This window comes from Falco peregrinus, chromosome 6, assembly GCF_023634155.1.
Source record: "Falco peregrinus isolate bFalPer1 chromosome 6, bFalPer1.pri, whole genome shotgun sequence".
Classification (NCBI taxonomy): Eukaryota; Metazoa; Chordata; class Aves; order Falconiformes; family Falconidae; genus Falco; species Falco peregrinus.
In genome coordinates, this window is record NC_073726.1 from 36927227 (window position 1) to 36942664 (window position 15438).

General features: G+C 43.4%; 1 protein-coding gene across 1 annotated transcript; it reads left to right on the plus strand.

Annotated features, from left to right (window-relative positions):
* Positions 1–3970: 3970 nt before the first annotated feature.
* On the plus strand, positions 3971–13535 carry IL22 (interleukin 22). The gene is made up of 6 exons (XM_005242062.4): positions 3971–10631; positions 10711–10968; positions 11764–11829; positions 11928–12071; positions 12290–12355; positions 12761–13535. The coding sequence occupies exons 2-6, from the start codon at positions 10765–10767 to the stop codon at positions 12872–12874; spliced, it is 594 nt and encodes a 197-aa protein (XP_005242119.2). The 5' UTR covers positions 3971–10631; positions 10711–10764; the 3' UTR covers positions 12875–13535.
* The last annotated feature ends 1903 nt before the right edge of the window (positions 13536–15438 follow it).

Sequence of the window (15438 nt, forward strand, 5' to 3'; positions counted from 1 at the left end):
CTGATCGTGTTAGAAATTAGTGTCTACTTCTTCCAGAAATTGTGCATTGCAGTAGCTTTCTACAAGTGGAGTTTTTTGAAACAAATCAAGGTATTTTATCTTGAGGACTTCTGGGATTATTCTGTGGCATGCACTTAATATATAAGTTATAACTGGTCAGAAAGTTTCTACTGAAAGGGAAACTGTATTTGTGTGCAACAGCCTTTATGAAAATCGCCGATTTTCTTCTGGCAATGGCTAAAAAATGGAAATATTTTTGTTTAGGAGGGAATATTGCTGCAATGTATTGTGGGTGGGTTAATTTGGGTGTCTTCTGTCTACGTTCTTCATATTCGACATGTTCTCATGGCCAGGAGCTCTCATCCCTTTGTAGTACCTGTACTGTGTCCTCTTTTTAAATCTTCTAGGTTTGCCTGGCTATCTGACAGCTCTGTCAGAGTTTGTGTGCAGGCCCGATTTTGAGGCTTTTAAGTCATAGATACTGTAACAGCATATGTGCCAGCTTTGCTTAGCACCGTGAGTGATGCATCTGGGTACCTCTGAGTTTGTTAGATGTGTGCTGTATGCTACATATATATTGATTTCTGCCAGGGAGACAGTAGACGTGGTAAAAGAGGGAGACATTTTTGTTGCACAGGGGTACAAGCCCAATTTGGAGATGAGAATGGAAGCCCCTGGTGTCCCACACATCATCATGACGTTATTTTCCTATCTGAGCAAATTTTAGTTTTTCCCTGAAATGTTCTAATTGAATTCACTTTTGGACAGAAGTATTTAAAGGAAACATAGACAAAATACCTTTTTCGAGTAACGGTAGTGCAAGGCTTCTGAAGGATGCTCTCTGTATTCTTCAAGGCAGATGTAAAATTCTTTATGCCTGCTTTCTGCTATTGTTGTTTATCTAGTTCAAGAGGTTGTTTTGTTTTGTTTTTCTGAATGTTTCAGACCAACCTTCAAACATGTTTCCTGTTGTGTTTTCCAGCAAGCTGAACATGGAAAAAGGGTTCAAAAGTGCACCCTTTATTAACAATTACAAGTGCGTGCTGTTCAGGGAACGTGTATTGTTTTCTGTCAGGGAAATCTTAGAAGCCTTGAAGTGGAGAGAGCAAGTAGACAAACAAGGGGGAAGGCAGTTGCCAATAGGAGATACATCAAAGGAATAAACAGCTTTGGGAGCTTGTTGACTTAGGGTCAAGATTTGCAAAACCAGCACATTAATAATGGACCTAGTCAGTAAGTATTGAAATGAATGTCTTCAGCCGCTGTTCCCAAGTTGCATATACCTGCTGGGGCTTTACAGCTCTCAACCACTGTACAAGTAAATAAGGTGGCTCTTCCTCACTGACTGCTGCCAGCTGGGAAAAGGCCTGCCTTTACCCAATGTTCCTGCCAATAAAGCATTCCCCCAGCAAACCCACAAAGAGCAGACTTGATTCCAGTCTGTAACTTCTCAAAGACTTCCCATCTTGCCAGATAATAAGCCTGTTGCCTGTCTGTGGAATGAGAAGCAAGCTCTCAGTTTCTTCTGCTGAATCTTTTTTTTTTTATTGATAAAAATGGTTGGTGGCCTAGGAGTTGAAACAATGATCTCCATATTCCCAAAGCTGTGCTCACTCTAACATCCTCTCTCTGGCCCAATCAAGTGGGCTGGAATGACTTCAGCAGGAGGGATGAAGCACCTTTCTTAGTATTTAGGCAATTCCTCCAGGGAGGTTTGGATGCCCCTGGGCATGAGGAGGGGTTTTGAGGGTTTACGCAAATGCTTACAGTAGCAGCAAGATAGTATTTAGGCACTTGCATCCTTTTATGGCTCTGGGTTTTCATTTGAGAGTCTCAATTTCCAGTGCCTTTCACAAATACATCGGTTTTCTCTACTTAAAATGCTGAAATTGCCCCTGAAACTCCGGATTGAAAGGTTTGACAGGAATTGGTTGGGGCTTTCCAGGTCTGCAGGGAAGTTTGGGAGAATACTGGGGGTCGTGGATAATCCCATCCAATTAAAAAAATCCTGCTAAAATGCATTAGTTTTGCAATAAATTTGCTTTCAAATTTTAATGCCTTACTAAGGTGAGTTCTGAAACATAATGTGAAGTATATCAATGTTGTTAACCTTACAAATGCAAGCAGTCAAGTTTGTGTAGCTATCAGAGCTGGACTGCATTTAAGGAAGGTGTAGGCAACAAGGCATGTTTTTCGGACATACAGTCTGGGTTAAGTCCTAAGGCCACCCAGTGCTCTTCCAGTGGTACTTAAGTCACTATGGGTATGTTGTTGTATAGGGTTTTTTCATCTTTTTTTCAGTTAATAGATCCCTACATACTGAGTAACAACCTCCTGAAAATAGGTTTGCCTTCACCGATGCCTTGCAGGTAGCCTGAGTTCCTCCTGGACCTACGGACCACAGCCTGAAACCTACTTTATGTTGCAGGAAGGTGAAAAGAAGCAGAGTTACCTACCAGCCACCAGCTTTCTTCTTCACTCACAAATTCTTTGATTCCGGGTACCAAGATGTCTTCCTTCTCTGACACTTGGTGTCATCATTTTCTGGCAGATAGCAGTGGAGGAAAAAGGGATTTCTAAATACTAGCTATGATACTTGACAAGTAAATTCATAGTACTTGAAGATGGGGCAGGAAGCACAGCTGCTGTGAACAATTTAGTCTGTGCTCATTTGCATAATGCCAGATTGCTTCATCACATCTGCCTGCTCCTGCAAGGCTGAGCTGGCACCTAATGTTCTGATATCAGAGCAGTTCTTACCGTCCGGTAAAATTTGTCAGCAAAGACCCCCATCACCATCTGATGCAAGTGGGAGTTCTGCTGTGTCCTCGTTGACCAAATTTTAGCATAGCCTGAAGCAAAATTGTTCCATTACCCAGATGCACACAAGTATGTGATAAAGAAAGCAAGTAATTTTCATGTGATGACACCTAAATTTACGTCCTGCTTTCGGCAGTTATTCAAACCTTTGCAGACAGGAGCCTGGGGAAGAGAGGAGAGGAAGGTGGAGCTGTGGTTAACTCTTTGGGGCCCAGTCAGTTCTTTGGCTTTGCTCTGCATTGGGACCTGGTGGGAAAGTGTTACTTGGGAGTGATCACACTGACCACAAAAGCTGGAGAGAGAGTACTGGATGGTAGCTAACCAGAAATCTCCAGTTTCATAGAAATCCAAGTTTTGTTCTGCTTTTCGATCTAGTTTAATATTGTGTTGAAGAAGGACATCTGGAGTTCCATGTTAAAAAAGGGAATGAGCTTCCTAAATAGTCTGATACTTGCTACAGTTCATCTGTGTCCTATGTCAGCTGGCTTTGTTAGGTGTCTGTTTCGCAGGCTGTGTACTAGAGAAGCCAGCGGAGCAACTGGGTCCTGCCTAGCAGATCTGAACTTGGCATGCCAAATGTGCTGCATGTGGGAAGAGTCCTGAGAAACTGAACGACGGCACTCAGTGGTCCTGCAGTGTCTTGTTAGGGTGGACGACTGAGACCTGCTCAAGATTCGCCTGGAGGATGGTGGTCCTTTTGGGAAGGCAAGCAAGGCCTGATGATGTTTACAGCTCACACATCTTTTGCTGGGTCAGTTTATTCCATTCATAGGGCTGGAATAAAAGTATAAGAGCAAACCCACTCATTTGCTGGTATGAGCTTGCTCTTTGCAGGGGAGTTTGGTGGTACGGTTGTGGCAGCAAATCCTCCGTAGTGCAGGCAGTTCTTTAGTGGAGAAGAGAAGGTCAACTAAAGCTGCTCACTCCCCACTTTCTTCAAAGGTCTTGATAAAGTCTTCTGGTAATCATGCATCAACTTTGTAAATGTGACTGATGCACATTTATGCCAGTTTACTTTTCCTGAGGTAACTAAGGCAGTGACCTGTGCAGTTTTTGAGCAGGCCTTTCATTTAAACTCTATTTATATCTGATATACGCACATATTTTATATGCACACGTGTGTGTGTATGTATATAGATATGTATATATAAAATAGTTTTTGTTTCAAGGTGAGTTTGTTTAATACTGTCATGTGCTTGGGTGTCTCCAAAGCACTTTCTTCAAGACAAAGTAGAATAGGAATGGCTGACAGGATGCAGAAAGCCTGTACTTCTGGATTTCTTCGTTCCTAAGTCCCTTTCAGGTTGCTGGGTTAGTGTAACAGATAGATACAGGCATCTGCAGATGCACTCTGTTCTGGAGAGCTGGGTGCCCAGCTCTCATCCTGAGGTCTCTTGTGGGGCTGGGGAAACCTGCCAAGGCTCGGTGCCCCCCGTCTTGAGTGGTTCCCTGAATTCCCAGAACAGTGCTCTCGTGAGGAAAATGCTCTTCATGTATCCAGTGGGAAGCTGGCTCCAGCCTGTTTACATATTTTAGCTGATGTGACATGTGGCTAAAAACAGATAACACAGGAAAACAGCATCTTGATTGCTGGACTGTAGCCATTTTTTTTCGTCTCCTTTTGGCCCCATAAGTCTTGTATTTTTGACAACAGTCCCACTCCGACAGGAAACTTGCTGACTGAGAGGCTCTCCTGGGAGATGGGCAGTAGCATAACCTTGGGCAGGGGAAGGGCTGTTGACTTCCTAGGGATGGATACTGGCTAGAAGACTGCTGTTAACAACATGGGAACTGTCACCTCTTTCGCTGGCAGCCCTGTTACACAGAATAACTGAGCGGCCAGGGGCTCTACCTTCAGGAGATGATGCTGAGCTCAGAGCCTCAGTGGAAGTGCTGATGTATGGGCAGTGTCTGGACACAAGTACTTCACCTTAAATAATTGCTTCCCTGCAAAATGGCTTTGTTTAATTACTCAAGTTGGTATTGATTTATTACATGATAAAACTGGTAGTACTTGGTAAATCAAGGTGCATAATACCGGGGCTATTTCTTAACCTGAGTAACTGTCACTGAATTTTGGATTATAAGCCGGCTTGCAAAATTCCGTTCCCAGTTAAAGTGGTTTTCTTTGAGATACGCTATGTCAGTAATTCCACTTTGCCATGTCACTGAGTCACTGCTGTGCAACCACACCACATTAACAGGAAGCACAGAAGTTTTGGTTCGCCTGACCTGACTAGTCGCAAGACATGGTTGGATATATGTAGGTCACTAGATAAAGTGACAGAGTCCCATAATATGTGTGTGATTTTACACTCTGAATTTAAAAAATGAGCCATCTGTTGGAAGTGTTAATAGCGGTGCCTTCGGTGGCATGAGGCTGCGTGCAGCAAGAATTCTCTTTTTTCCTGTCTGTGTAATGGCTCCTACCAATGTCTTATTAAAACTTTTGTTTGTGCTTTACCGATGGTGGCAGCAGTTGTCTGCAGAGGCAGGACCACTAGACTAACATCTATTGCACTTGCATTGGCACTGGTTTTTGGGTGGGTTTTTTTTTGTTTGTTTTCATATTGATCACTGAATCCTCCCGGCACTGCAGTGGAAGTTACGAAATCAGTGGTCCTGGGGTAGCAGTAATAACTGTAGCAGTTGTATAGTACGATCTCGGCATGTCTCTGGGTGGCTTCCTCTTGGATCTTCACTACGTGAATGTTTCTGAGGTGAGAATAATATTATTGAAACCAAGGATTTTTTTTGTCCCAGAATGTAATTTAAAATTGAGACCACAATGAACTATTAGTTCCCTTCCACTTAGATTTTTTTATGATCTTTTATGACAGATCATTTTTTATGACAGGTTTGTGATGTTTATTATATATATCATCTTATACTTAGCAGACCCAGAAATTATGTAACAGAACCAAGTGAAGGTCAGAGACAAAGATGTTTGTTGAAGTACCAGACATACAAGCAAAAGTGTTACTGTCAGAGGAAATGTGTTACTCACTGTGTAACAAAAGTGTTACTGTCAGGGTAGGTAGGTGAACTGCACATCTTCTGCAAAAAGCCTTGAGTCAGCAGTGTCTGTACTGAGATCTGACTCAAGAGTCTTTTCCAAAGTCAACTAATACTCCCAGGCTAAGCAATTTTAATACTTCTCCTCCTTCTGCTAAAAGGTTCACAGTGTCTTACACAGCATTAAACCTATCATGAAAAAAAGCAAAAATGTAATGGTCAAATGCTGTATGTCCTCTCCCAATCTCTGTGTTGATATAATTTCCTCCATAGAAAATTAATCCCTTCTGCCATTCCTAATGATCGTGCCCAGAAGACACTTACCTGTGTACTAGAATGTTTCCATAATGAATGGCTGAATTACAGAAAAGCTTATGTTCCGGTTTTGTAAAGAATCAATTTCCTTTGCTAGCATTTTCATTGCTGGGCAGAAAGCTGACTCTGGAGCTTGAGCTGAACTGAAACATTTTTAAAGTCTGCTTTCATCTTTTTAGGCTTGAAAGCCTAGGCAAAAGCAGAGAAGAACTGAGGTAAAACGCAATGGGCTAGCTCACAAATGAGCTGAAGCAAAATGGGGATGAGTGTAACCTGAAAGTTAAGGACGTTTCCATATGGATTGCATGTTTTAGGCATTATGTGACCTGTGGTCCATTCATACAGATGTTTAAGGGAGGAGAATTTAATTGCCAGGTAAAAGATCCAAGACAATACACAAGCTCACTTTTCGATATGCCTACTCTTGACAATGCTTCTAGCCTGGTGTCCGCTCCTGCGGATATTTCTAGTAATGCAATATAATCCAAGCTGATCATAAATGTACTAAAGAAAATTCCTGTGTGCCAGCACGCTGCTGCTGATACGGAACAGCTGAACATCAAAATACAGTATTGGTTATTCACCTGTGGCCTCATTCAAAGTAAGAAGGAAGTGTCTGTGGCTTTTGAGGCAGATGTGATGTAGAGTTCCAGTCCTCCTCAAAAAATCCTCTGCCTTCAATATGGGTCAAAAGTCATTGTCGAGAATATTCAACCACTATGGTTTCTTAATGAATTAGGGAAACCCCGTGTAATTACACTGTAAAAGTTTATCGGCAAGGTCAGTGATATGATAGACGTTTAACTCGTGGGACAGCATCGGGAAGAAAATACGATCTGTGAACAATTTCAAAATTAATTATACTTAAAAAACAATGCAGAGGATACTTTATAGAAGTTCAGAGGTCTTTGGTAGTTTTTAATTAAAATTAAAGCATAGCAGGTATGTTTTCTTGTAAGATTTTAGTATTTTAAGTACTGCTACTAGCCTTAAACATTAAAAATAACATTAAACCTAGAAAAATCCATAAAATTAAAAAGGGAAAACTTTTTTACCTCACAGTCTTCTACCACTCCCACCCCACCCCCATCCACTCCCCCGCCACCTGAGCTTGGAGAGGTCTTTTTGGGGGTTCATTTTTGTTTGTTTGTTTTCAAGAGAATATTGTTTTGTAAAGAAAAGTTTGGTACTATCATGTATCATAAGACATCAATAGTTCAGGCTCAAAGAGAAATTACAAAATTACCAGTTCCCGTAGCACGTGCTAGATGTTAACACGGGAAAGTAATAGTGAGAAAGGCTGCTTTTTCAGGACATGTTCTTCAGACTTGCTTTTTCTACTTTATTCTTTCTCCCTAGAGTAAGACCACCGGTGATGGTTTCAGCCAGGGTACCACATTTTAAATTTAATGCAGCTTTCCTAACACTGATCTCTTCTGTCAGCTCTACAGTTCAGAGCAGCCTGTCTGGGGAGAGGTGTCTAAGTAAGCACTTCCCCGAGGTTCACCTTCAGTGCTTGTTTTTCAGAAGTTTATAGTATCTTCATCTCAAGAAGAAAGAATTTCATCTTCAACTGTAGCAGAAAACCTCGGGATTCCTTCCTCCCTCTCTAGACTTCAGCTGGGAACTGGAGTGGGATCTAGCGGTAGCACAGGTTTTTAGTCCCATCTTTCTATAGGTTGCAATGCTGGATGTGTATCTCCCATCCAGGGTGTGGTGAGCTGGTCAAAAGAAGTGCTAACAGTGATAGCTGGTCACATCCTTGTTCAATGCAATCTTGTAACAGAAACAGCAGACCCTGGGAATGGGAGGCGTATCTCCACCTCCAAAGAAATTCTCTTGACACGCTACGGGAAATAATGCAGCCATGGCTGTGATGCCACTTACTCAGTGGTACATCCAGGACCAGCAGTCACCTGGTGGAAGGTGGTTGGGAAGAGGGCAGGAGTAGACTGGTGAGCACGGGAACCACACAATCTGCTAAAATTAGTTTCCAGAAAGATTTTAAATGTTCATTTTTGGCCTGGACCATACTCACAGCAAGCTAGAGGGATGGAATACGAGTTGTTACAACTCACAACTGCGAACAAAAGGTTAAATAATGCGAAGGCTTTAGGAATGTAATCAAAAAGGATTTTGTGAAATACAACTTAATGAACTTACAATATGCATTTCAGCATTTCAATGTTTGGAAAATGAAGGTGAATACTAGAGGCAGGGAGTAAACTGAACGATTGAACAAAGCTTTTTTAAAGCCTTAGAAGAAGGACATCATGGCACAGCCAAAAAGTAGTATGACTGAGAGAGGTGGCTAACAGTATAGATGGGGGAAAGAGAGCCTTATCAAGTCTAACAACATTTTCTTTGAAAATAGGTATTTCCCAGTGTATGGTTTCCAATACTAGAGAAGGCAGACAGAAGGGATGCTGTGATGACTGCATAAAAGAGGGCAAAAGAGAGATTCAACATCTAATTCCTCATTCCTCTGCCTGATGTTGCATAAACGTCCATCAGGCGGTGTGTGCAGCTTGGGAGCAGGGGGGCTCTTCGCAGCGGTTTGAACAGGTGAGAGTGGCATAGCACTTACCCTGGTCATGAACCCTTTCCATGGGATTGGAGCCGCAAGAAGAGGTCAGGCAAGCTGGACCCATGTCTGACAAGAGTAAGTGACCAAAGGGGTGGATAGGTGGGATCTGCCAGAAGGGCAGAAAGACGGGGGATCTGGACCAGGTAGGGTCTGGATGCCTATTCACAGCTTTTGTTCTGGGTTTGGGACTTGACTTCTGCTGGATGAGCGGGTGGAGAAGTGCAAGAAACCTCAGTTAGAAGCAAACTTTGGTTATCAGACTATGTTTAACACCTAGAGAGGAGTTCACAGAAAGGCACTTTGGGGGAGGCCAATCCTTTGAAACAGCCTCTCTGGATTTCTCTCAGTTTGGTCTTCAGTGTCTGTCTTTTGGCTAAGTATAAATCAGCCTCCCATATTCTCATTATCCTGCTCCCCACTGGCCCTATTAGCCCGGCAAATGAAAAATTTGTGGAAAAGGGTTTATAAACATGTTCTTGAATAGCTTTGTGGTACATTTGGGGTGTGAACTAGGTTGCTGACATCCTGAGCCCAGACTTGCTTTCTGCTGTCTGTTGCAGTCAGGGTGCTGTTGGAGAACGGGCATGGGAGTGGGTACCTGAGAGGGACGTGGAAAGGGACATGTTGATGATGGCTCCAGGACAAGGGGGTGCAGCTTCAAGGGCACAGAGCTGGTGGGGCAGATATCTGAGGGCAACTGAGGCAGGACTGAGGCATGAAGAGATGAATCTGTGCTGTGGATGCATCAGAGGAGGCTAAAGTGTAAAGCTGGTGCCTTTAACTGCTTCCCTTCAGGTATAAGCACAAGAGCTGGGCGTTTCAGCTGACTGAAAGGGGCAAGGCTGATCTTGGCTCTTGCACCAAGAACCTCAATGAGAAGGGGTGAAGCCCAGCCCCAGGGATGCCCCTGTTCACTCTCAGAGGCAGAGCTGGAGGCTTGGTTTTCCAGGTCTGATTTCTGACATTTGTCACCTGTGTGCCTTGTGGGTGTTAGAGAGCCAGGAGTTTGCATTTCTACTGGTTTTGTGTCCTCATGTATTGCTGTCGACAGCTGGGCTGCAAATGACTCTTTGAAGAGAGCACAGCTTCCCTTTAGCACCCTGCATAATATCGCAGACTGAAGGTGCAGCACTGCCTTTGTGTTAGTAGAACAGGGTTGACAAGACGGAAATCCCTTGGATATGTAAGTGCATGACCACAGCTCTGGTCATTACACCTGGTTACAGCCTGGAATATGGATAATTTTTTGGAAAATGGGAATTTGGAGATCAGGGATGTGATAAATGCAGTGTTGGTCCTACACACTTTCTGATCTCTCAGAAAGGGCAGTGATGGGCAAGTGGGCGGTGACTCCAGTGAGCCATTGTGTAGGAAAGGGTATTTGCATCGCAGGAACCATAGGCTGTCAGTGCTTCAAGTCTGGTGCAGTCTCTGACCACTTGTGCATACCAGTCAGCAGCAGCAGTGCACCAGTCTACTACCACAGAAAATGAACAAAAATTTATGTAAGTAGTATTATCTGCCATCAAATTGCCAATCCAATTAGTGTGTTACAATCAGGACAGGAGGCACAAACCCATAAACTTCTTGAACATTTTTATGCAAAAAGAATTCAGGATTCCTGCCCCAGTAAAAGCCCCTGCTTTTGCCTCGTATTAAAATCTGTTTTATTTTATAAGAAACTAAAGATTATAATGGCCTTGAAGTTGTAGTTGTGGGTTTTGTAGTGGTTAAGTAGTTCTCAGAAGAGGATACTGGAAAGTAAGAGACTTGCTGATGTCATTTTTATTTTACCACCAGTACCCGAAAAAGAAAAAAAGCTGAGAAAGATGTTGGTGGCCCTATATAAGGTGCATCTCACCTCCTGCAGAGCACATCAAGAATCACAGCAAAGGTAAGGTGTGCAGCCTTTGTGCCTTTCTCGCTGTGCCTTGCCCACTCCCTCTGATGCTAACGCTGCTCTCTCTCACCAGTGCTGAGTGCTGTACCTGCAACGTGCTGGGACGGACGATTTTGGGTTGGGGGCCATGGCATCCATGCAGACCTTGACCAAGAGCTTCTCAGGATGGGTTGTCTTCTGCTGCTGTTGCTGTCTTCCTCTTCTTCTCACCAGCCCTCTGCCTCCAAAAAGGGCAGGGGTGGCTTCTACTGCCCATCGTGCCTGCAGGCTCAGGAAGATCAACTTCCAGCAGCCCTACATCAGGAATCGCACCTACACCTTGGCTAAAATGGTACAGTAACCTGTGTGTCCTTCATGGTGGGATCTGAGGACCTCCTCCTCTGCCAGTACTCTGGCTTCTCACCTTCGGCATTCCTCTCTCTTTCTCATGCATTTCTCCATAAAAAAACGTGCATTTGCAGTAAGGGAGAGCTCGGGTATGTGAAGTGTGTCTGCTGCTTTTGGGTTGCGTAGCTGGGGGAAGATGCTGCCTCTTGTCCTGCTGCTCCCCTGGGGAAAGGCAGCCCCTGGCACAGCACAGTTCCTTCTCCCAGGTGGCTGCTACTAGACTGGGGCAATTGTGAAACATGAGGTTAAATTTCTGTGTTTGCCTGTCCATTTGGACCTGGGCCTGTCCATGATTCCAGCCGTGGCCAGGCAGCTCCTCTGGCATCTTACGGTGCTCCGTTTGTGCAGGTTCCTTGGCTGCTCTCACCGTGGGTGTGTTGCCGCTGGTGGGCTCCATGGAGTGCTGCAGCACCTCCCAGCAGTGCTGCGGGCTGGCGTGAGGTCGGCCACCTGTGGCATCTGGTTTAGTCATCATAACCACTGTGACATATGACGTTTAAGAGGGTCACAGGAATTCAGACTGCTGCTTATTTATTTTCCAGTGATACTAACCTTGAGTCTCACCCAGTTAAGGGGAGAAACAGGAACAGTGTCCAAGCTTATCCACCTGTAGCAGGCTATCTGTGGTGTCCGTTCCCTCATTTCACCTGCACTATTACTGATGAAAAACTTAGGGTTTATTATTAATTTTTAGGTAAGGTTCCTACCCCCACCTGACATTTCCTTTTTTTCCTCTCAGGCTAGGGTCTTGGACCAGGACACGGACAACAGGCTCATTGGGCAGCAACTCTATGCTAACATCAAGGTAAGCCTTACACTGGGAGGCTGCTCTGTGCATCCTTCTGTAGCACTTGTTGATCTCTTGCCACGATTTAACATATTTAACATAATTTGCATACATAGGAAACCAACCGCTGCTATATGATGAAGACGATTACGGAGATTGTACTGAAAGATGTCCTCCTCACTGAGGCCAAGGACCAGTACCCACACACTGAGGAGGTGGCACAGTTCTTGGCATCCCTGACCTCAGAGCTGAGCAAATGTGTGAGTAGTGTTGTGGTTCTTTCCCTCTGAGTTGTGGCTCTTGACACTGCTCCTGAATCTCAAAATGCTGCAAACAGCAGCAAAAGGCAGTGATATGAAAGGAAACCTCAGATCAAAGATATGGGACCCGAGGCTGATAGAAAGGTGTGAAAAAGGAAAAAAAAGCACATCGTTGCATACAGTTGCCAATGTAACGTCTGAATGTTCTCGTTTTTTAGGAATTCTCAGGACACAGAGAGCACATAGAAAAGAACCTGGAAGAAATGAAGAGCAAAATGAAACAGGTACATTTCCCCCCAACATTTAAAAAGAACAGTTCCTAACCCCAGTCATTTAGTTGGATTAAGGCTGACCTAACTATGAAACAAACTCTGGAAGTTACTTAGGAAGTGAAGCCTGCAGGGGTATTAAATAGGGGATTAGTGATGTTTCCACTTTCAGCACCCCTTTACTTCTGTTAACTCTCTGCACACGTTATGGAAATTTAAACCTTCAGAAGTCAGATTGCAGGTAGCTGTATATGCTAAACTAGAGCTGAACGAGCTAGTTTGTATCTTAGGGTATAATGACTCAAACAGAAGTACTTGAAAGAATGAGAGTGAGTTCTAATTTCAAGGGCTTTGACAGACCTGGTTTCAATTTTCTGAAAAATAACAAAGTGCTAAAACTTACATTCTGCTCTTTTCTAGTTGGGAGAGAATGGAAAGACTAAAGCCATTGGAGAACTGGATTTACTGTTTGACTACATAGAGAATGCCTGTACTGATGCCCCAAAGAAGGGAGGGAAAAAGATGAAAAACTGAAAGAATTTCAGATCCAGTTTGAAGACATGTCTCTAAGAAACTCTTGCTGTGACCTGGACTGATGTCCTATTGCAGACGCCCCCCACCCTCCCCTCCCCTAGATGCAGTATATTTTTCACTTGTGCCAGAAGTAGCAAATTAAATGGTCACAGGCAGGACACATACTGCTGCTGCCTTTGAGAACGAAAACTCCAGGACAGTGTTTGCAGCTCCATTTCAACAGGGGACGTTAGTTATTTTCAAAGGCATGCTCCTGTCCTCCTCACCTCCATAGGAATAATGCAATTGTTTCTGTATTTTATATGCTGAGCTTTGACACCTAGGAGCCAGCTTTGCTCCAGGTAGGCAGCGGTACTGAGCCAGGGTGTTTGGAGCCTTTTACGTGAAAATCTCTCTTGCATATGTTGCCCCCTTCTGACCTTTACCTGAAAAGCTGGTATTTCAGACTAATTCAGAGAGAATTTTTGTCATTCATATTTATATGGTAACTTATTTTAAGGTAATAATTATACAGTAATTTTATTTATAGAGTTGATTGAAAAATATCCAAGGAAATGTATTTATGAAGCTGTATCAGAGGCTTTTAAGTGAACTATGAAATTAGAAAGAAAATGCTGTGTGATATTTATATGCAGATGGATTGTTTTATAAATGCTTACTCTTTAAGTTATTATAATAAATATTTTGGTCCTCAAATGTTGCCATTTACAGAGCTTTTCTCTTTTACTCAAATGCAAAGGATCATCTATATATGTCAGCCACACAATATGCGTCATTTACATACTGTGCCTGTGGGGCTACTGGGCCAGTGGCTGTATTCTTATGTATTCTGGTATTTCTATATCCAGAAAGGCTGCGAGCTCGGTCTGGGACATGCTTCTTCACAATAAGGCTGCAATTTCAACTTGTCACAGGCCAGGGCTTAGCAGGGAACATGTGGGTCAACTTTTCTTGTGCGGGGTGGCGGGAAAAATAACATCACTCCTGAGAGTCATTGGTTTGGTTCATTGATTCTGCCTCAGTATGCCCATAGACAAGATCCCATCTTGAACAGCTGCTGGTGAAAAGTCCCCCCTGGGTTAGATGAGATGGAGACGGTCAGGCAGCAGCTGCTACTGAAAACTCAGAGTGCTGCCTTCTTGCTGCCCCATAGGCATGCTGAGGACAAACGGTGTGGTGCTCTGCAGCATCAGGGATTTGAGAGTGCTTCAGAAAAGACGTGCTTGGTGCCTACTCTTGACACAAGTTCCCAGACAGAGGAAAAAATCCAAGTCACTGAAGAACAGTTTATTCTATCATTACAAGTCCTTCAACAATGTCCCCTGGGCAAAGACAAAGGAGTTCCTCTAGTGCAGCCAGGGACACTGGTGGCTGGACCAAGGAAGGTTAAAGAGATGAAAAGCATACAAATAGTGAGAAAGCCAGAGGAAATATGTAATAGCAGATTCTCAGCAACTGGTGAAAACTTCTTCAGCAAGGCTTTACCATTTATTTATCAGGGCAACAGGCATCCTGTCCGGGTCTGAAAAAGCACTGCAAACATCCTCAAATAAAGGACTCAGGGCGGCACTGCAGGTGAGGAGAGTGAATTTTGTAAACACAGAGTATCTGGGACATACAAATGCAAAAATTCTTGCTAAAAGGTTATCTAGAAGTCACCCCATGAATAGATACTGTAATATGAGAAAAATGTCGGCAGGAAACCTACCTTGACCTGTCTTGGCAGCTTCATAAATTAAATTGAAAGAGAAATTAGTTAGACCAAAAATAGTCTCAACATGTCTTACATCAGATATTGAAGTTGGATGGCATTGAAGTGAAATTAAACTATCCTGTCTTGTTCCTGAACCAGACAATTTTTGAGACAAAAGCATCCACCCATACCTAATGTGAACAAGCTTTCTGTGAATTGAAGTTATAACACTTCCTTGTGGGAACCCACATAGTAGACTGGTATATGATCCATCTGGGTCATGGGTGCCTGTTACCTGTCACACTAGATGCAATCAACATAGTTTACTTCACACTTCCATTTGCATCTCACAACATATGAATTACATACCTGTTCACAGTCCAGGCAGAAATGACCCAACAGTGACAGACAGCATTCATAGGGATGATGTTGTCAAGAGTTGTTAGCCAACATCATTTCTCTTATCATTTGATAATTTCTCTTATCATTGTGACAGCTGACAGCAAAGGAGGAAGGTAAGCACCAAACGGGGAGTTCATCTCACTGACCTTTGACAGACACTGCCTATCCCTAGGCAACACCCAGTTCCCTTTACAGTCGGTGGAGGGAAATAGGAATTATCCAGGTGTCATTCATCTCATCTGCATTAGAGGTTTATAAAGATTGTGCCTTTGGACGGAATAACGAGACTTTGCTGTAAAAGTACGTGTTTTCTTCCTTGATTATAAAGAGTCTAGACTGTGAACCACACATGCTGTCCGTTGTTGAGCTCATCTTTCACAAATGGATAATTAACTTATTTCCTTCTTCTACTTCCTTTAGGGCTCTTCCACCTTGTCCTTGTTGGGCTGTCCTACTCAGAAATGTCAAA